At 43.6% G+C, this 21,521-nt stretch overlaps 1 protein-coding gene across 1 annotated transcript in view; it reads right to left on the bottom strand.

The window, feature by feature from the left end:
- Positions 1–1,983: 1,983 nt before the first annotated feature.
- The window catches only part of PSEN1 (presenilin 1), a 56,229-nt gene continuing 36,691 nt past the window's right edge, over positions 1,984–21,521 (bottom strand). Inside the window, exons 7-12 of the mRNA XM_024567402.3 lie at positions 20,523–20,743; positions 15,546–15,644; positions 13,142–13,228; positions 9,728–9,901; positions 7,813–7,931; positions 1,984–6,488 (exon numbers count right to left, since the gene is read on the bottom strand). Coding sequence (XP_024423170.1) covers positions 6,333–6,488; positions 7,813–7,931; positions 9,728–9,901; positions 13,142–13,228; positions 15,546–15,644; positions 20,523–20,743 — 856 coding nt within the window. The 3' untranslated portion in view covers positions 1,984–6,332. The remainder of the gene's footprint in view (positions 6,489–7,812; positions 7,932–9,727; positions 9,902–13,141; positions 13,229–15,545; positions 15,645–20,522; positions 20,744–21,521) is intronic.

Below are 21,521 nucleotides of genomic sequence, written 5' to 3'. Positions count from 1 at the left end.
AAAACAGTCATCTCACTAAACAATTTTTTTTTAAATGTTTATTGTATTTTTTCCATTACCATTTAACCCCCTTATACCTCCCTCTCCCCTGCAATCACCATACTTGTCCATGTCCATAAACAATTAAATTTAATGCTATTCTATAGCATATGTAGGGAAATCCAATTAGTATTAATAAACAGAAAAACAAGTTATTACTTCAGTTCTAGTTCTTGATGGACAAGACTCTAGGTGCAGGAAGAAGTCCCGAAAGTCTGCCGTCAGTTTCCTTGTGGCCTTGGAGCGACTACTATGGGCCTGTCCCCGCGTCGGCCACATCTGGAGGGAGGCGCACCCTCGAAGCCAGGCATTTAAGTGTAGTGCAAATACGCTTGTCTAGCTCCCAGGGTTGTTTCCACTTTTAAATCATCCTCGTGCATATATACCTCTGACTCAGTCTGCTACCGCAGAAAACGAGTCACAGTCAAAACTACCTGCAGTCCGCCTTGAGGTGTGCCGTGAGCACCTCAGCAAAAGGGCTAACAAAATCCTTCCCTCTTTTGCATGAGGAATCGACCCTGGGTTACTACATAATCAAAACAAATTCAGGGGGGGGAGGAATCAAGAGTATAATACCCCTTCTCCCAAGAATTAGGTCTCCCACAAACCTGGTTTCTGAGGCCCTCCCGTCTGTCCCCTTACAGGGCACGCACACCAGACTTCGAAGTGCCAGCCCAGCACACGAGAATCAATCTGTCAAGCGATAAGAGGCCCCTGTGGTAGGTCAGGGCAGCATCCTCCATGGTTTCTACAAGTTGTGTCACGGAGGAGGTGTATTCTCAGTACATATGGAAATGTATTTGGTTTGCTCATTGAGTTCTCTTCCAAATAAATCATCACTTTAACTCAGAAAGCAACTATCCTTGATATCTCCCCCGTACTTCTTCCTTCCTGGTTTTGTTTTTAGCGTGTGTTCTTTGCCTTCTTGTAATTCAGATTCTTCCCTCCTTCCCCAAGTTGGTTCAAACTTGGTTTCTGGAGAAAACTGATTTCAAACCCTGTCTCTGTGGATCTCTCCTTTACCCTGCATTCCCATTCAAGGTCAAGGTAGTGAGTCAACACTGTGCATGCTGAGACTCAAGCATGCTGTCATTTCTCATTTCACTTTTAACCAGACCCTAAGCTACTGGTGGGCAGGGTCTCTCTCTGAGAGAGAAAACCACGGTCCTCACCTAGTGATGCAGATCGCGGCCTCATTACTCCTGCTCCTCAGCCCTGTCTTCCCTCCCCTCCACTCCCAGGGCCCCAGCTCAGAAGCCTCTCCCCGCTGACGAGGACAAACCACCAGGTCTCTGAGGTGGACTCCAGTGGCACTGCCCACAGGACTGATAAAAGCGAAGGATGCCTCTAATTCCCAGAGGGGGAAACGGACACCTCTCCTGCTTCTTGATGCCCTTAGCCACTGGAGCCAGGGCGCCTCCCTCTTTTATATGCTCCTTCTGAAGACAGCGGTCAGCTTTGGTTTTTTCTACCACAAACTTATTTCTGATTGGTAATTCCCAACATGTGGTGGAGTTTGGGGCCAGAGCGATAAGACTATCTATGCTCTACCAGGTCAGCAAAAGCAATGTGGGTGTCTTCCGTCGACATGACCTCCGTAACAGTTGTAAAAGACAGCCAGCCCTCTGGCACATGAAATATTTGCGTGGTACTGCAACATCCACGTCCTGAAAGTTCTCGTTTCGACAGCTTTTACATTAACTTGAGTTAAACAGTTTGTAGAAAAAACCGATTCAGAAACTAAGTTTTAAGGATAACTATTTTGAGGCTTCTCATGCATGGATTTAGCATCGCACCCTTCAGCGATGTGGCCCGCCTGACCCATACTCTGCTCTCTGGGCAAGGGCGGGAAGGACGCATCTGCGTTTCTGAACCGTGTGCGGTCACTGCCAGGCACCACCGGCCCCACACCGCACTACTCTCGTGTAAGGAAACTCGCACAGCTGCATTCATGCGGGCTTTATTCATTTGACAAATACAAGGAAATCTGCAGTCATCTATCAAAATATCATCTCACCCAGAATTTGAAATTAAAAAAAAAATGTATTCACAGTTTGAATCACGTACAAAGCAGTGTCCGCAGAAGCAAAAGCCAGACAACGAGCACGTGAGAGCAAGCGCTCCCGCTGAATCGCAGCCAGCCCCGCCGATCACGCAGCCACCACCTCACAGTCCCGCGCCCACTCCAGTTGGGTTCGAAGCTGCCCTGCTGCACAACTTTATTTTAAAAGGAAAACTGCTTTCTGGGAGATCTTCCCTGTTACACAGATCAGACCGAAGTGCTAACACCACATCCTAGGGCCCAGGGCGGACCCAACTACTTCCTCAGGGCAATGCTGCAGCTGCTTGAGGCCCTGGGATTCATTGGGGGGGGTGGGGGTGGGGGGAGGGTTGAGGGGCTTTGAGGCGTTCTTTTCAGCTCCAGGCTGATTTTTTAAAAAGACTGTTTATTTAGAGGGGAAGGGAAGGAGAGGGAGAGAAACACCAATGTGTGAGACACATTGACTGGTTGCCTCATGTGCACCCCCTCCTGGGGATCTGGCCCACCTCCCAGGCATGTGTCCTGGCCAGGAATCGACCTGGTGACCTTTTGGTTCACAGACTAGCGCTCAAGCCACTGAACCACACCAGCCAGGACCCCAGGCTGATTTCTAATACAAAAACCTGAGGTGCTTCCTACCAGAGGGGAGGGCTGTGCACATCAGGCCGCCCAGGTGATTTGGGAACACAAGCGCGCTGGCAGCCTTGTTGGTACACGCAGTTTGACAATTTTAAAGGGCTGTGAGGGGCTGAAACTGTTGTTTTTCATCTCCTGTGTTTTGGGAATTTAAATGCAGGGAGATTACAAGGTTCACTTGTAACCTGGGCTCAAACTTACGATGCTGACACTGTTTCTTCCCGGGGCAAAACCCAACATCCAGTTTTCAAGTCTCTCCCCACACTCAACATTCAGGATGCCCGTGGAGGTGAGGGTTGTAACGGTGGGCCAACTCTTCTTTATTGACTATCCAAAGGCAAATTTAGGGAAAAAGGAGTACTTTAGGGATGGGTTTCTGGAAGAATCAAATCACCTTTATAGCATCAGTTTTATAAGCCCTCAATAACAGTAACTGCAAAAGGGGTTACTGACAAGTACCCAGTATTTTAGAGAAGATGGTGTATAGCAGAAAAGAAACGACAGCTGCATTCTGAGGGTAGAGCTTATTTGTCTTTGCAGCTTTAGACTCCAGCACCATGGAAGAGTCTGAACAAATCTTTTCACGGTGACATGTGAACTTCTTCTTCCAGGGCCAGATGGCACATGCGGAAACATGCAAGGCTAGGCACTGGGGGGTCGGGGGGGATCCAAATCAGAGGCTTCCTACAGACGCCTGACCCTGAAGGGCCTTATGTGAACGCCTAACTTCTCCCTCACGTTCTCCAAATTATGAATGAGACTACTTATGTAGGGTTTTTTGAAGCCAAGTAAAGGAAAGCACTGAACGTATTATTTGTTCGAGCATCTATTATGGAAGGAGGGTTTTTAAAACCAAGGGAAACTTTTAGAAATGGGGATCCGAGAGTTTAAGAGGAAAAACACCACCTATTTAGTTGCTTCTATAGTGAAATCAGTAATTTGCTCAGTTATGAATGTTTCAAGTTGCTTCGAAAGCTTCTACTTCTTCTGATAAATTAATCATTGACAGTGAGAGCCACGACCCTAAGACCACACACGAACCTCCTGAGAACCAGAGCCAGAGAGGTGAGCCCTTGGTGCCTCCACAGGCTGGTCTGTAGCACCACTCCGGACATAAGCACTTTATGCTGTAGGTCAGTCAGACCGACCCCGGTGGACACCGTTTCCTGCCCTCTTCCTCCTTTCCACTGAGCGGGGTGGCTTGGCTGCTCATGCTTGGTCCTTGGTGTTGTCGGGCTCCACAGCCACCGGCGGCCACGTGAGGGTGTGTCCTCAGTGGCACTTCTACTTTCTCTCTCCAGGGACAATTGATTTTTCATGGTGGAAGACCGGCATTTTGATACTTTCGATAAACGACTGAATTGATTCTAAAAAGATGTGAAGAAAAAGTTCTGCGCCTGAGATCCGTGGTTTAAGGAAGATGGGTTCTCTCTACGCTGAGATGTGGCTCCGTCTTGTAGCAAGCGGCGGGTTTGCCTCCGTCTTTCTACACAGGACAGGAACAACGGTGGTCCACGCACGTGCACCCCACAGCCTCCCCAGAGGCGCCTTTCATGAAGACGCCCTCGCAGACGAACCACTCTGCATCAGGGTGCCCCCACAACGGCTTCAGATCTCAAATTGGTCTGCAGGTGGCTTTGCTGTAGCTGTCGAATCGTGCGTATTCCTAGAACCCCCACGCTGCCACGTGTCTGCAGAGAAAAAGAGAATCTTGGAAAAAGGGGCTAAAAAAAAAACAGAGGAGAGAACCTACTCCTCCCAGCCTCTTTCTTCGCACAGCTCATTTTTCCTGCAGTTCTCGGCTGCCTAGCGTGAGCCAGTTTTCAGCCACACTCAGGTGAGTTAGTACCAGCACACCGCTCCTGAAGTTAGTTTCTAAAGAACACTCCATGACAGAAAACAAATATTGTAAACTCCAAGAACCAATCCCAAACCAGCCCACATGACAGGCTGAGAGAAAGCAGAAGGAAGAGCTGGTCCTTCCCCAGCCCCACGGGGGAACCAAGCTTTCCCCACAGATGCGTTCAGTCCGGTGAGCATGGCTAAGGGCTGCCTGCGGTAAGAGGAGGGCTGCTCCCTGGCAAAGCTTCCCAGAGAGGTGTGGTGCCCACAGGCGATGGCTCTGTTTACGCGCACGGCCCAGCAGAACTGCTCGGCCCGCGCTCCACGGCCCGACTCACACAAAGGTCCACTGAAACCCAAGGTCGGGCAGAGGGGAGACCACAGAACACCCACTGCGAGGGTCTTGAGGAATAACTTGGATCTCCTCCTTCACATCTGCTCACAGGACATTAGCTCATTTTCTCCCATTGGCTGCTGGAGGCCCCTTCTTTCTTCTGTTGGCACCTGTTTCTCCCCCAGCTCACCAAGCGCAATCACGGTTTTCTCCAAACTCTTGCTTTATACTGATACAACTGATTCATAACTTTATAAACCACTGGCTTTTGGCTATTGTTTTAAATTCTGACCTACTATTGGAGACAGCGGGTTGTACTGCAAAAAGAAAAACCAGGACAAAAGTGCTTCACCAGCCATTTTACTCTTCTTTAATGCTACTGCCTTTGGGTACTCCTTGCATCTGCTACTGAAGACATCAGACAGCAAGGCTGATAGCACTGATCCGTAACCCAGTCTTCGCACCACGCGAAGTAAAATCCCAGAGCAGCGCGATCTCTGCTACCACGACAGAGCTGGGCTGTCTTCTCTGCTGTATGAGAGAACCGCTTCGGGGGGAGTAAAGGGAGAGACGGGGGGACAGAAGGCTTCGAGGGCCAGCAAATCTACGACTATGTCTAAAAATTAGGAATTTGGGGATAAACCAAAATTTACCTAAGGGTGATAGAGAGTTGTTGAGTTAGAGTTCCATTATTTCCAGATATTACTGAATTTGGAACCTGAGGTTAAGACTTTTAAGATAAAGCAACCTCAGAGAAACCCATACTGGCCTTGGGAGCAAATGGCAACCATAGATGGGAATGAGTCAGTGCTTGAGAACAGAAAGTGTCAAAATCAGCTTATACATCTGACTTGACTCAGGGTGAAAAGAGAGTCTTATTTAAAAACGGTAAGTCGGCAGCAAAAAGTGCAAGTGAAAGTCCCCTTTCCCCGTTCCATTTCGCTGCTGGTACCTGCCCTCCTTACAGTACCTCCTGAAAAGGTTTAGAATTCAGTAGACTGAGTAGGCTGATTTTCAACGTGTTACTTAAGATGACGAGTCCTGTTTGGTTTAACCCCCTTCATTTAACCTTGGTAATGGTAGTCCTGAGAGTCTGCAGTGTTGATGGAATCCACGTGGGCCAAGCGTCGCCCTGCCGGTGGGGGCACAGCGACATCTTGGCCCATCGTTTTCCCCTGTCCTTGCCCCACAGATCTGGTAGTTTTTGCACCAAGGGACTCCGTCCACCACAGTAATGTATGTTCAGAACCATTTTCTGTGGACACCTCCTTCCAGTGCCCGGTAGTGCAGGTGGTCGGGAAGACTTGGAAGGAAGCTGCAAAAACTCCAGCTGGCAATCTTGACTTTGTTAGGTGTGGACACAGGAAAATCAAGTTTGTCCTTCCCAGGTTTTATTATAGTTAAAGGAGAAAAGTCCATGGGAGTCTAATCACAAATCCGCTAAATATAAAATTGATGGAATGCTAACTGGTCCATAAAGGGCTGCACAAGATAATCTGTGGCGAAGTAGAAAACGAGCCCGAAGGTGATGGAGATGGGAAGAGCTGGCAGCGCTTTCTTGAAAATGGCGAGCAGCAGTAATGTAAGGCACAGGCCCTGCAGGGGAGGGGGGAGACACAAACTCAGACGTGATTATGAAAGTATTTTGTGCAAAACAACTCAATCACAAGTCTTGGTTTTAATGTAGATAATCGAACACAATCCTTCATGGTTAAATTTTAGGACAAATGTTTCCATTAAACCTGGAAACAACTTTCCTTTTCCTTTGCAACACAGAGTTTGTGATGCACACATTCTTGATTCTTCAACCCCTAGTTCTGGGGGAGGAATAGAACCTAAAAATGAGTAAGACTATTTTTGGAAAAATTAAATGCCACCAAAATTTCTATCTAAAATATTGAGTTGGCTACTATGAACTTAGTTTGACTGGCTAAAATCCGAGAGGTGAAGAGCATTTTTTTGTGCTGGGGTGGAGGCTGGGGGGACAAAGATGCACAGAGAATATGCCAATAAAAGTTTATGAAAAGTATATTGCCGCTTTCTTGGAAACACAGAGCAGCCATATAATATAGTCCATTTTTTACTATAGTTACCAAGACACTAACTATAAATTCTGGAGACTAAGCATCATTTCAGTTTATCCAGAATAAGTAATTTCCTTCTTAAGAGATACAACACACTCAGGAAACTAACCTCAGAAGAGAAATGAAATACATGAAAATTCTGCCTGGTTATATTATCATTATAAACCACAGAAGTAATCAGAAGATAAATGCAATGTAAAGCTCTCATCTAACTTCACTTGCATATGAAACATCAGAGATTATATCTTTAGTGGCAAAAAAAGGTGTAAGAAATATCTTATGAATTATTTACTTAAATCACAGTTTTGAAAGCTTCCGAGCTCCTGCTGTGGCTCTATAAGCAAGATCTACAGAGGCATCGTGTTAACTTTTTTCACCTCCTGCTTCCCACCCAGAGGAACCCGTATGCTGCAGGTGGTCGCATTAAATGCAAAACCACCACCAAACTCAGGGACTAAGTGAGGATTTGCTCACCCATTTCAGACATAGCTGATTTCCTACAGATCTATGCTGCCTGAAGCAGAGGTTCCTAATCGGAAATACTCATCACAATTTCCTGGGGGACTTCACAAATAAGATCCGCTATTGAAACAAATTAAATAAGAATGTCTCAGGGTGGGAACACGCAGTTTTCAGAGGTCCCAGGTGATTCTAACGCGTGGCCACTCGGAGAACTACTCCGGTGAGGTCTGATTGTTTGCTGTAAAAGCTCCCGATGACTGGAGCACTTGGCCGGCTGGGTTAAAATGGGACCGCCTCCAAGTGGCAGCCATCAGCGGAGTTTTGAGGTGAGGCGTTCTGACTTGTTTTTATTGTTTTTATCAGTGTATACTTACAATTAATATGGCTACAAAACAGGCTATGGTTGTGTTCCAGTCTCCACTGGCTGTTGCAGAAGCTTTACCGACCAGAACACTGTAGAAAATGAAATCTCCTAATCCAAGTTTCACTCCCCCTAAAAGGAAAGATTACAAAATATAAAAAGTTTGTAACTCTTTGCTATGATTTCACAATTCAAAAATGTCACTGCTCCACTCCACCCTGCCCTGAGTAAGAAGTCAGTAAATGATATCACACAAAATTAGGCTTGAGCTAGGTTTTCTCTCTCTCTTTTTTTTCCTAGTAGGAGTTTCAGATTCTGTGGCTGTGGCTGTGTGTGTGTGTGTGTGTGTGTGTGTGTGTGTGTTTAAGATTTTATTTATTTATTTTTGGAGAGAAGGGAAGGGAGAGAGAAAGAGAGGGAGAGAAATATCAAAAGGTTGCCTCTCACACATGTCCATCTGGGGACCTGGTCCACAACCCAGGCACGTGCCCTGACTGTGTTTCGGACCCGGAATCCAACCGGTGAACTTTGGGCTTGTGGGACGATGCCCAGCTCACTGAGCCACACCAGTCAGGGCTGACTCTGTAGTCTTAACCAAAGATGTTGCTGTTACATATCAAAAATAGTAACAATGATAAATAATTGTCACCTATTGAATGCCTAGTTTACACCGGTCACTTGAAAATCCTCACAAGAACCACTGTAAGTATCTTTCCCCTTTTTATAACACGGCTTTATTGAGGTACGATTTATTTCATAAAAGTCACCTATTTGTGTAAGTGTAGAATTCAATGACTGTAAGAAACCATTTTCACAACCCCACACCTCCATCACCCTAATAAAACACATTGTGCCTACTAGTTAATCCGCACGCCCACCCCAGACTTAAGCAACCACTGATTTGCTGTCTCTATAAATTTGTCTTTTCTACACATTTCACAGAAATGGACTCATACATGATGAAGTCTTTTGTGACCGGCTTCTTTCACTTAATGTTTTTGAAGTTTATTCACGACACTCCATGTCTGTAGTTCATTCCTTTTTACTGATGAATAATGTTCCATTGTATGAATATACTACAAGTTTATTAATTTACCAGTTGATGGACATTTGGGTTGTGCTCAGTTTATTTTATTTTACTTATTTATTTTGGAGAGAGGGGAAAGAGAGGGAAACATCAATGTGTGGTTGCCACTTGAGCGCCCCCTACTGGGGACCTGGCCCGCAACCCAGGCATGTGCTCTGACTGGAATCGAACCAGTGACCCTCTGGTTCAGAGGCTGGTGCTCAATCCACTGAGCCACACCAACCAGGGCCATAAATGTTGATTTTTAAAAGGTTGTTCCAGAAGACATATGGACCTTTTAGAAATCAGTGTCTAATGTAAATGGAAACTTTTATATTGTAAGTAACCATAAGTCTGGTTTAAAACATTAATGCAGTCAGAGATGGCTGTGCGGTGGTAGATGCTGAGAGGGTGAAAGAATGTCGATTATTAGTTTATGTTGGTTCCAGAAAAAGAAAATATTAATGTGAAGTTAGAAGGGGCTTGCCAACAAAGGGAATCATAATGCAAAAGGTCGAGGCATTCAAATCCATAGGTCTCTTACAGCGAAGAGTGAAAAATATTAAGTAAAATATTTGTATACAGGCATATTGCAGCCATGAAGTCTTATCGTAAAAACAATTTCAGAGAAATCTTTGACCTTATAAAAAATGCCAAAGGACCAATTTCAAACACCTGAGGAGAACCTGACCCAGGAGCACGGGGAGCTATGAGAAAAGCACCCACTATTGGCACTTCCCACTAAACGCTGTGCTGTCACTTAGAATTCGACGTCAGCCTCGCGATTCATTTTGTTTGGGGAGAGGGTGGCGCTGCGGCACCTAAAGGAACCCGTGACTCTTCCCCTGGGAAATGCACATACTCTCCTCTGGGTCCTCGCTGGCCACGATGCTGCTGGAAAGCTCCTGCACGGCAGCTCGTGACTCAGCCGTAGAGTGATGAGGTCCCAGGCGACTGTCCCTCTGGGCTTCCCACTCTTCACTGAAGCCACCATCATCACTCTCTGCCACAGGGTCTTGTGACTCACTCTCTGTGCCTTCAAGAAAAGTAGAAATCACTAATACTCAGCAATAATATTCAACAAAATTCTTAATGTCTTTAAGAAAATTACGTGGAACAGTAACTACTTGACTGTCATTGTACTGGGAGAGGCGGCTCTGCAACCACAGAACACGGGCTGTAGCGGGGCTGCTGGCTGCCTCCACAACAGCCAGTCGCCCCAGCCCTTCCTGAGGGCGAGTGTGATTTGTCTGGGTTTCCACCGCTCGCCCCCCACGTGACTCTGGTGGTAAATCCCGATCAAGCCAAGCCAAGCATGGCACTCCCACCCTTCTGCTTCCGGTGAGAGCTCTGAGGCTGCGGGCTTGGTGCTAGTCAACGTGTGATGCGCAAAGTCTGCAGGGAATTCTTCGGGGGGAATTTTCCTCACTGTGTAAGATAAACTTAGGAAGACACGACCACCCCGTTGTTTCCCTGGGTGTTGTGTTATCTGGATATGCGGCCTGGGACTGCACTGTTATCTGTGACCACGAGGAGCAGGGGCCAGGACCACGCCTATACCTAAGGAGGCACAGCAGGAAGATGAAAAGAACCCAAGGCCTGGGTAACACCAGTGAGCCACAAAAGTAACCGATCACACAGATGCCTACACCTCAGGATTCCGGTCACGTGAGAGAACACATTCCTTCTTTGTTTTAAAGCAAGTAAGTCGGGTTTTCTGATGTCTGCAGCTGAAAGCTTTCTGACCGATGGCACTGGCTTTAGTGACTGGGTTACAAAACTGGACCACTCCTGGAGGCAGGGAGAGGGGAAGGGGGAGGAAGTGCGTTTTTAACGGGCCAGTCAGGAGAATGTTCCACACATCAAAAATAATTAAAATACTTAAGTGAAGTTGATCATTCTTTCTTTCCTTTTTTTAAATGTAAAAGTGACACACGCTCATAGCAGAGTTAGATTCACCACGAATAAATAAAGCCCGCACGCCTCAGGCCTCGCTTTGCACGGACTGTTTTTCTGGGAGGGGCCCTCGCAATTCTGTACTTGTAATTTGTATTCTTTTCCTTAACTAGGTCTCCATAAAACTGGAATCTTCCCTGGTTTGGAGTTTATGAAATCGTAAAAGCATAAGGTTTATCAATAAAAACAGCAGTCCCTGCTCTGCCCCTCCCCTCCTCACTCCTACTTTCAGCCCTTTCAGCTGTTTCTTTCGGTATTAACCTCCATAACTAACGATCACTAGCCTGTGCATAGCGCCATCTCTGATGCTCTTGTTTGAGGTTAAGACTCAGTCACTTCCTACAGAGAAATAAAGCATAGCTCCCATAATCATGCACGCATGTAAATTTAATTCTCCCTATATTCTCAATAAGTCATAATTTTATGGTAAGTTCAGTTTTTATACTATCATAATGCAAACAGTATTTACAACTAAATTATTTTACTACAACCAGGATATACTCTAATTACATATGCTTCTTTCAGACAAGTTCCTCCTCCCTCCCCAGAAAACTGCCGCATTTTCCCCCATAACTAATTTTCTATGCATTATGACCAATTCATCCTCAAAGTCTTAACCGAGGTGACGCTCAGATAACCCCCCACACTACTATTTTTTCCTTGCACAGACACCCCCCAGAGTCCTGCGCCCGTTTGTTCCAGTCTAGCATCTGGCTCCGCTAGCAGCGGATGTCAACTGGAGGCAGCGCCTCCCCTCCAGGGGTGTCTGGAAATGACTGTGATGGAGGAGGTTTGGTTACTCTCATACCTTGAAACCACGATGGGCATTTAGTGGTAAGAGTGGGCAAGACTCTTACCAGAAACGTTGAGAGTCTTGCACTGTGAGAGGCCCCCACATCACGAAGCACTGTCCCACCCAAAATACCAGTAGCAGGCCCACCGAAGAACGCTGCAGTTCATCCAGCTCCTCCTCAGTTCAAGGCCCTTGCCCATGTTTCCTCTTCTGGAAAGCTCTTCCCTTCTTCTGCTGGCCATCTATTACCACCTCCTCAGGGAAGTCTTCCTTGACTTTCCAGAATAAATGAGATGCCTGTACTATAAACTTCCACTGCAACTTACACTTCTCCTTGACAGGACTTAGCAAAGCTGTATGAATTACTTGCTGAATGCCTGTATCTCCCCAAATAGGCTATAAGCTCCACAGGGACAGGATACCCCCTTCAGCGCCACACCCCAGCGCCTAGCAGAATATCAGGCGTGCAGTTAGGTGCTCAGTCAACATTTGTCAGAAGAACAAAGCCTTCACGTGCCACACATACTTACACTCACACACATACAAACATATATATTCATAAACAACCAACCATTTAATTTTCTTTAGCTTAACACAGGTTAAAACAATAACCAGACTTGTAGCAATTATTCCCAGTGTATTTCCTACTTCTCTACTAGGCCTACTAGTGGTACAATGTCATCTTGTTCTGCTGCCTTGCTCGCTGCCGAACGAGCCTGCTGCCGCCTCTGGGTCTCGGACAGGAATGTTCTCAGTCACCCAACAGCTAAAACAGCAGCTCGCTTGACTCTGTAACACCTGAGCACTTCCCTTCCTGACAGAGAGACTCGGGCAAGGCCCCTTTCACTTCCCTCCCCAACCTTTATTCTGCCTGTTTTTCAGCTTCCTCATAAGGCTAGTCCTTTACTTTTCTTAAAAAAAAAAAAAAAAAAAAAAAAAAAAAAAAAAAAAATTCCTTTTTCTTGACTATGGATAGCTTTGCTGGTGAACTCTTTCCAATACCAACTCCTAACTTAAGTTCTCCTTAACATTGTCTGCAGTCTCTACACGTGGACCTTTCAACCTCCATCCCAGGTCTTCATCACTGTCCTCCTCCGGAAGGCCATGTCCACCTGGAAGATTTTACCTTCTCAGTATAAACAGCATCCTGTATAAAAGTCAAATTATTTTTAAGTTACTCTGGCCATGTCAGTGAAGAGATTCTCATTTTTAGCGTGTTTGGAAGGAGAGCGCACTTTTCCTTTTTAAAATCGGCCTGAACTTGAACTTCCTCATACTGGTATTAGTGGGATTCGATGGCAGAAATTCTTAGCCTACAGTGCTTTGGCTGTACTGTTGGGTTTGCAGCACCTGAACCCCTTAATATTTATCTGTATATTCTGGGTATTACTACAGCTTTCAGGAGATTTCCAAAGGAATCTATGACCAAAGAAAGAGGTTAAAATCATCATTTTATTACTCATTGTTAGCCTATAAGATGACAATGACCCTAAAAAACCAGGAAATTACCAAATAAAAGTCACCTACTTTGTGCATTATAATTGGAGTTTTTGGATACCTTCCTTTGGGCTTCTGGGTCTCCTTTCGCCATATTCACCAGCCACACCATTGTTGCTGTTGAGAAAGGCAGAAGTCCAGGTAAGCACGGGAAACACAGAAGGACGTGCATGGAGAGAGTAGGTCCTTAGTTCTCTACACAGATCACCAATCTCCTTAAAGCACCCTTAAGAATGCTTAACAATCAGAAGTAAATGTATATGAAAAACCACAAAAGGTTCTCTTTGATTTTGGCATATAAAAAAATTCTGAAAATGTTACTGTAGGTTTAAAACTGCAGCTGCTATTGTAAAACTGTTCATCATTTACAGTTCCTGAAAAGTAACTGAAAGAAACACTGGTCAGGCCAGCAAGATTCCACTGAGACAAGAGCTGGACTAGCTGAATATCCTAAAATAGCATAAATTCAATGACAAAAATTACTTCTTGGAACCAAATTAGAGAACTAGGGCTCACAAGAGTTGCAGATGCTTATTATAATTCTAAAAATGCATGGAATAAGTTTCCTTTACACTATGTCTCACTTCTGGGACTTTTAATAATGCTAACCTGCGTTACATAGAGAGAATAAGAAAAAAAGGTGAAAAGCAACAAATGAAGGAGAGAGTCCACTGCCCTCTTCTACGTCCCTTCCACAAATACATAGCTCTACAAATCTAGATACCTGCACACATCTCTGTTACATTTCAGTTAAGAGACAACGTGAATACTTTAAAATGGCAAAATGGCTTCTCACATATTGCGGGGGAATGAAAAATGGCACAGATGCTCCTGGACGGGAATTTGGGAACATTTAATAAAACTACATATGCATTAACCCTTCAACCCAGGAACACCACTTTGGGGAATTTATCCTGAAAATACACCAACAATAATATAAAAATACACATAAATATGTACCATACAGGCCTACAGCATGAACCAAAAACCCAACCTAGTAATAGTAAGCAATTAAAAAAAAAAACCTGGCATCTATGTCTCCCTGGCTTTTTATCACTGATTTTATAATTATACCCATGTTCCTAATACTCTTATAACTTATAAAAGAAATGCACAACCAAAGAGGATGAAAATCCTACAGTCAGCACACTTATTCACGGCTTTGTTACTTGCGGTCAAACAAGTTACGTTATACAGTAACACAACGAGGTGATGAAGTCAACGTAAGCCAACCAGGCAACACCCTGTTCAACTAAATCCAAACCCATGTAAGAGAAACAGAAGGGCAACCATCATGCACTAGGCTTATGGATTTCTCTAGCCTTCTTGGCAACAAAGGCAGCAGGTATTTATTTCATTTATGCAAGTATGAAAAAATATTGCTACAAACTCTTTTAACATTTAATATCACTACAGAAACAAGGGGTCAATAGAATCTTTCTATAAAGGGCCTAATAGTAAACATTTTGGGCTTGTGGGTCACATCTGGTCTCTGTCACATTTTCTTCCTTATTCTTTATTCTTCTGCTCAAGACCCTTTTAGGATTCTCCAGTGATCATGAAAAGCATACAGAGATCTAAACTAGGCCTTCTAAGCCCTAATCCGCCTTTCCAAACTCTTCTAAGTACTCTCCCCATTTTGTACTTCATGTTCTAGTCAAATTGAACACTTTAACTTTATAAAGAGGCCCCACATCTACACCTCCAAGCCATTCTTTGTGACAAGCCCACATTGGGAGTCCGCTTCCATCTGTGCTTGCTGAAATCCAACCTATCCTTAAAAGATTCAATCAAATGCTCTCTTCCAAGAAGTCTTCCCTGATCCCCCAGCCAGATCTTCCCTCCTTTGAACTCTCTCTACACTTCGATTGTGTCTCTTCTGAATCTGATAACATTCTGCCTTGGATGTCACTCATTTATATACCTGTCCTATCTCACCTCTAAACTGTAAGCAAATGAGCTGAGGGAAGGTAAAGTATCTTACTCATCTTTATGTCCCTCACAGTGCTCTGTGGGAGATCAGGTCAGTGACCAATTGAATGACGGGAAGAGTATGACTCTAAAAAATAAAAAAAAAAAAAAAGGCAAACACATTCTGAAGGAACAGTACAATTCTTTCATAAGCGAGGGCAAGGGTCACCTACAATATATATATATGTTTACAGCAAGTACTCAATAACACTTGCCTAGTAAGATTTTAAGTGAGAATACTGGCTCCCAACCTCTAACTATTTCTTCTATCTGTACACATATTAAAACCTCTTGTCAGGTAGAAGATAGTAATTTTCAAGGACAACAGAGATTTGCAGGAGTCCCATTAACACGCTGTGCATTTAAGATGAGACAAAGGACCATGACAATGACCAGATTTACATGTGTCAGTCCCTATAAATTCTAAGCTGTTTCCTAATTTAACACCATCCGGAATACTTACAGGAGTAAATGAGAGCTGGAAATAGAGTTTCATTTCTCTCCTGAGCTGTTTCAACCAGCATACGAAGTGGGCCTTTTGGACACAAAACAGCCACTAAATCTAGGAAGAAATACAGAAACAACATCTGAAAAAATGTACTGGCTAAACTTGTAAATGGATATGTTAGAGAGAAATCAACCAACAGAAAAGGTTTAATTTTTTACGCAAACAGATGTTGAATGAGTATGAAATAAACAGCAGGCAAACTGATGGAGGGGCAACCTAAACAAAATATGTAAAACCATACAGAAAATCTATGCAAATTTCATTTTAGTTTTGACTGCTATTTGGTTAGTTTACAATGTATCATCACTGGGTTCTAGGAATAAGTCTTCCCAGTTTGAAGAAAAGAGACAGAGATAATTAAGACAGAACTATTCTAGAGCAGTACACTTGTCAATTTCCAATAAGCTGAAACAGGGACAAGCCATTTCCAAACAAACCGTACCTATAAGCCACAAACAGAAGCTTTACTCTAAGAGGAAGTTAATAGAGGGTATTTGATTAAACTTTTCACAACATGAAAAGCAGAAGAGATTTATCTCCTTTCCTTTAAAAATATTACTTAGGGGAACTTAAAACAAAAGGGAAGTAAATTTACACGTAACAAAATAACTAATAAACCTTTCCATGAGAGAGTTTAACATTTCTTTAGTTCTCCTGTCAAAGGCACTTCATGTTTAGGTTTTAGAACATATATATTTTCATAAAAACAGCAACTCAGAGAAGAAGCAATATGCCTAAATTATTCTTGATTCAATCATCTCTTTCCATCAACAGCAATTTTTCTTACATTTTCTATCATGAAAATTCAGCATATAGAAAATTCAGACATTTAAAAATACAAAACAGGTATAGCTACATTTGTAAAGGAAGACTTGACAGCTTGTGTTGACATTACAATCATTCAGATACATTTAGTTAAAAAAACCTCACGCCTTCAAACGGTCATGTCTCTATACTACTACTACTGCTATTAATATAATAAAACACACACCCACACACAAGAAATTGCTCTTCTCACTGCTTCCACTGTAATTCGTTTTGGATAAAAAAAGGGAAATTTGCTGTGCTCCAAACTAATGGGATTTTCAACCTGAGGCTGCGCGTCCTGTCACTGCGTTTTATGACACGCTGCTTAGAGAATTGCTAAGTAACAAGCTCCCTTCTTTTTGGAGCAATTAAAGTGCATTAACAACCTTTGTGACAAAATAAAGTACATTGAGACCTTGTAAAAAATGAAATTACTCTAACTCAGTGATTTTCAACCAGTATGCCGCAGGAATTTCTGAAACATGCAATACCAGACAAGTTAGTAGGGGGCACTGACCTCCTTTCCCTTAGATTGTCAAATAAAATAATGGCAACACCCAACACAACAGCGGTTCTGTGTGAATGAATCAAAATTATACCTGTTTTTTTGTTGTTGGATCAGCAAAAAAAAATTTTTTTTGGTGTGCCGCAGAATTTTAGTAATTAGTTTATGTGTGCCATGAGATAAAAAAGGTAGGAAACTGCTGCTCTAAATATTAGATACAAAAGTCTTGTATTATAAAGGAACTCAGAGCTCTAGAGGTAATTATTTGTATAAAGTTTGGAAGATGTAGAGGGTTGATGGAGAAACAGTGTAATGTAGTAGAAAGAATACTGAATTTGGGATTCTCATTCTACATCAAACAGTGTAAGCTTGGGCAAATACTTTATCTTTATGAACTTCAGGTTTCTTAGCAGTAAAACAAGCACCACTGCCTTGCTTACTTCACAGGATTATATGGGAAAAAAAAGTAACAGCTAATATTTATTGACAGGTACTGTTCTATGTGTATTATATGTATCATTCAATTTAACCTTCCTAATAACTAAGACTTAGGGGTTAAGTAATGTGTCTGTGGTCATGTAGCTAATAAGTGACAGAGTAGAAGAGTCTGGATTTGAACCCAGGCAGTCCTTCTCCAGAACTAGTATTTTATTTTTAAATAAGGAACCAGGCTCATTATTACTCTTCATTACAATTTCCCCTGATTATGGAAATATGGCATGTTTAATTAAATTTTAACTTGCTCTATATGTCATATTGGTGTTCCATGAGGCCTGTGGCCTGAGACTGGTAAGGAAGGTGAAAATTCCACTGAACACCTTGTTCAGAGCCCAGCATTGTGTACTTTTAGGAGTGAAATGTTAATGTCATTATTAACAGTGTCTGAAGCCCTGGTTGGTGTGGCTCAGTGGACTGAGTGCTGGCATGTAGTTCGAAGGGTTGCCGGTTTGATTCCCGGTCAGGGCACATGCCTGGGTTGTGGGCCACGTCTCTAGCTGGGGGCGTGAGGCTACTGATTCATGTTTCTCTCTCACATCCATGTTTCTCTCCCTCTCTTTCTCCCTCCTTTCCCTTCTCTCTAAAAAATAAAATAAAATAAAATATTAAAACAAACAAACAAAAATGTCTGGAACTCCAAAGTGGATAAGGTGAGACCTGCATTGTGGCTTTAATATGTACAGAGACACGTGTGACCTTGATTTATATTTTGGGTATTTGTGAGGCAAGAGATTCTCATAGTTACATCCTCCAAAGAGGAAAACCTTGCATAAGTAAGTGCTGTTGCTACCGCTGGCAGAACCAGATGTCTAGATCATTGGCAATGACCCCAAGAACCTGTAAAAATGCACAGGTGCAGCCAGGTGCTGGCCATGGGAAGTTAATGACCACCTCAAGTTCACCTAGTTTTGCTGACCCTTGGATCCCATTCTTTGGTCAAGGACGCGCGGATAAGGAATAAAAAGCAGCAGTTCTCCAGTAAGCTCCATCACGTGTAGTATGGACACTGCCCATAAAGTGCTCAAACTTCCATTGCTGTTCACTCACTTGACCCCAAAGGGCACCCGAGTAGCCAAGGGTCCCAGAGAGAGGTGACATTCTCTAGTACCTTGTCAACTGACAAAGAACTGAGGATGGAAGGGGCCAACCTCTCCTGTTGGTGGGATACTCTAAGGGGCCCAGACTTAACTCTGTCCTGAGGGTAACAGTTTGGACTTAGCCAGGAGGCCCCGGTGCCTGGGGTGAACTTGTAGAACCCTGCCTCCACAATACAGAGAATATGGAGTAGAAGGATCTGGAGCGTCACACATCCTGAAGGCATGCGAGAACCTGGGGCTAGGAGAGCTCTGTATGCAGTCAGAAACTGCCATTCTAATGGCACGTCACACGGAACTGAGACGGGCGGTTTCTCACACCAGAAATCCATGGGCAACTTACAATCATCACGGATGGTCCAGAGATTTCAGGAGGTACGAGAGGAGGTTGCTAAAGCATCTACAGCGAATGATTCTCCGGGGGCAGGGAGAGGGAGCACCAATGGGAGTGGCTGTTGTTTTACAATTTGGACAGATTCTAGAGCCCTTCGTTGTGGGAGGCCCCAATTCCACATGGGTATAGCTACCATTCTGTGAGTAACAGTATAAAAAGGTTTAGGTAAAATTTGTAAGTGAAGAATATGATGCCTACAGATCCCCAAAATGCATAAATAATACTGGGGCTTGTTTTAACATTGTGGGTGCAGAGACAGTCAATTGCTATGTCTTGACAGCGTCAGAGATGCAGAAGCCCTCAGTTTGCCAAATAATAGTAATTTTCAGGAATTTAACTGGAGTGGCAGGATCCCTTTTTTCTGAGCTCCTTCCTGAATATTTGTATGTCCTCAATAAGGATGTCCAATGAATCTCTGCAGAGGATGACATCGTCAGTGTGATATTATTCCTGAGCTTCTGGAGAAGGCTGGATGTGGTTACGATGTGCTTGCAAGGACTACGTGCAACGCTGGGACTGCTGAAGCACCCCACAAGTAGCTAGGCAAAGACATCACGCGTCCCTCTGACGGTGAAGGCAAACTGGTTGTTGAAAAAGGCAGTGAGCAGAACACATTAGTACAATCTCTGACTACAAGGTATTCACTGGTTGCTGGTCGGACTGAGTCCAGCACTGGCATTGTTAATCAGAGCTAGGGAATAACTGATGGGTACTTTGCAAACCAGCAAGTCTATTATACAACCTAAAGTCATTCCGAAAGTCAGGCACAGAGAGTATATGACTTTAGCTTTATATGAGAACAGAACCAATCCAATTTTAGTTCCACAGACTTCTTCTTCGTCAATCTAGTGGGGATGATGAGGTTTCCCATTATAGGCCTCCTGACATTTTAGTAAGCGACTGTATAGGAATAAAAGAGTACTCCCTAGTTATAACACAGGGACCACATACTGACTCTACAAATGCGTCTCTTTGGCTTTTGTGCAGGGCAACAGCCAGAATACACACCCGTACAGCCGCCTTGGTACTCATGGCTAGGGCACACTCTCGCTGTTCACAACCCATGTAACACTGGTTGGTACTGAATTCCAATCCCACACTACCTAAAGAAGTTTTATTTTGAAAAGAATAATTCTACTCAAGTTGACTTACAAAAAACAGGTAACCTGATTTTGATCTTAAAAATTAAATGAGCGTTTTATGTGTTAAGCACTCTGTTAGTGCTTTTTGACGTATTTTCTGAACTCTTATTATATAACTCTGGGAAACACTGTTCCCACTTTCCCAGTGAGGAAACCGAAGCTCAAACAGCCTGCGTCACTTTCCTAAGGTCATAAAGGCTGACAGAGGTAGAGACAGAGTTCGAATCTCAGTCTTCTGACCAGAGAAATCTGTGGGTCCTTCCACTAGTCTATCACCGAATTAAACTGGAGGTGGTAATAAAACATTTTTTAGGAACTTAACCTCAAAAAAATTGAAATCTTTATATGGAAAACATACCATAGCTAATGAACTGTTTACTGAAGCACTGAGGGATATAACCACTATCACTTCGGTAAGTGAAGATAACCGGGAAGGCAAACACACCGGTGAGGTGTGTCTATGATGAGCAAAGTATCCATCTTGGGCTTTACCGTATACTGAAATCACGGCCAGGATGAGCCACGCGGTCCACTCTGGGAGGTACTTGATAAACACCAAGGCCATGAGGGCGCTGATCATGATGAGATAGGCCTGCTGCAGTCGCAGAGGGCCCTTCCAATGAATGGCGATCATTCCCACCACACCGAAATTCCAGATCAGGAGTGCAACAGTGATGTAGTCCATGGCGACGTTGTAGGTTTTAAACACTTCCCTAAACAAATTAAACACAGATCTAATGTGATCTATGTGCAATAATTTTTATCATTAGAACTAGGGTTAGAACTAGGTTTCCCCAACATTTGATACTCATATCCCATCTCCATATTTTTACATCTTATATCAACTGTGCTGTTATTGAACATTTTTCTTTAAATTAATTCACTTTTCTCCTCAAGTTATCATTCATATAAATGGAAAACCAGTACCATAGACTACAGTTGTAAAAAATACAAAAACGAAAAAAGGCCATATACCACCTAAAATACCATTCTATGCTTTGGGAAACCTTCATTTAAAATATCAAAAATGGGACCCTGGTTGTCATCCCGAGAGCCGAAAGATCACGGGTTCAGTTCCCAGCCAGGGCACGTGTCTAGGTTACACATCTGGGAGGGGCACATATGAAAGGCAACCAATCGATGTTTCTCTCTCACAATCGATGTTTCTTTTAATTTTTAAAAATATACTTTATTAATTATGGTTTTACAGTTGGCCCAATTTTTCTCCCATTGCCCCCCTCTACCTGGTACCCCCATTCTCTCCAGTAATCTACCCTCCCCGCCAGTTCATGTCAATGGGTCGTGCATGTAAGTTCTTTGGCTTCTCCATTTTCTATACTGTTCTTAACCCCCCCTGTCTATTTTGTACCTGCCAATTTATGCTTCTTAATCCCTGAACCTTTCCCCCCATTTTTCCCCTTCCCCCTCCAAACTGATAACCCTCCAAATAATCTCCATATCTAAGATTCTGTTTCTATTCTGGTTGTTTGC

Source organism: Desmodus rotundus, chromosome 7 (assembly GCF_022682495.2).
Source record: "Desmodus rotundus isolate HL8 chromosome 7, HLdesRot8A.1, whole genome shotgun sequence".
In the NCBI taxonomy this organism is placed as follows: Eukaryota; Metazoa; Chordata; class Mammalia; order Chiroptera; family Phyllostomidae; genus Desmodus; species Desmodus rotundus.
Note: the sequence above shows the minus strand (reverse complement) of the source record. Positions and strands in the feature narration are given on the sequence as shown.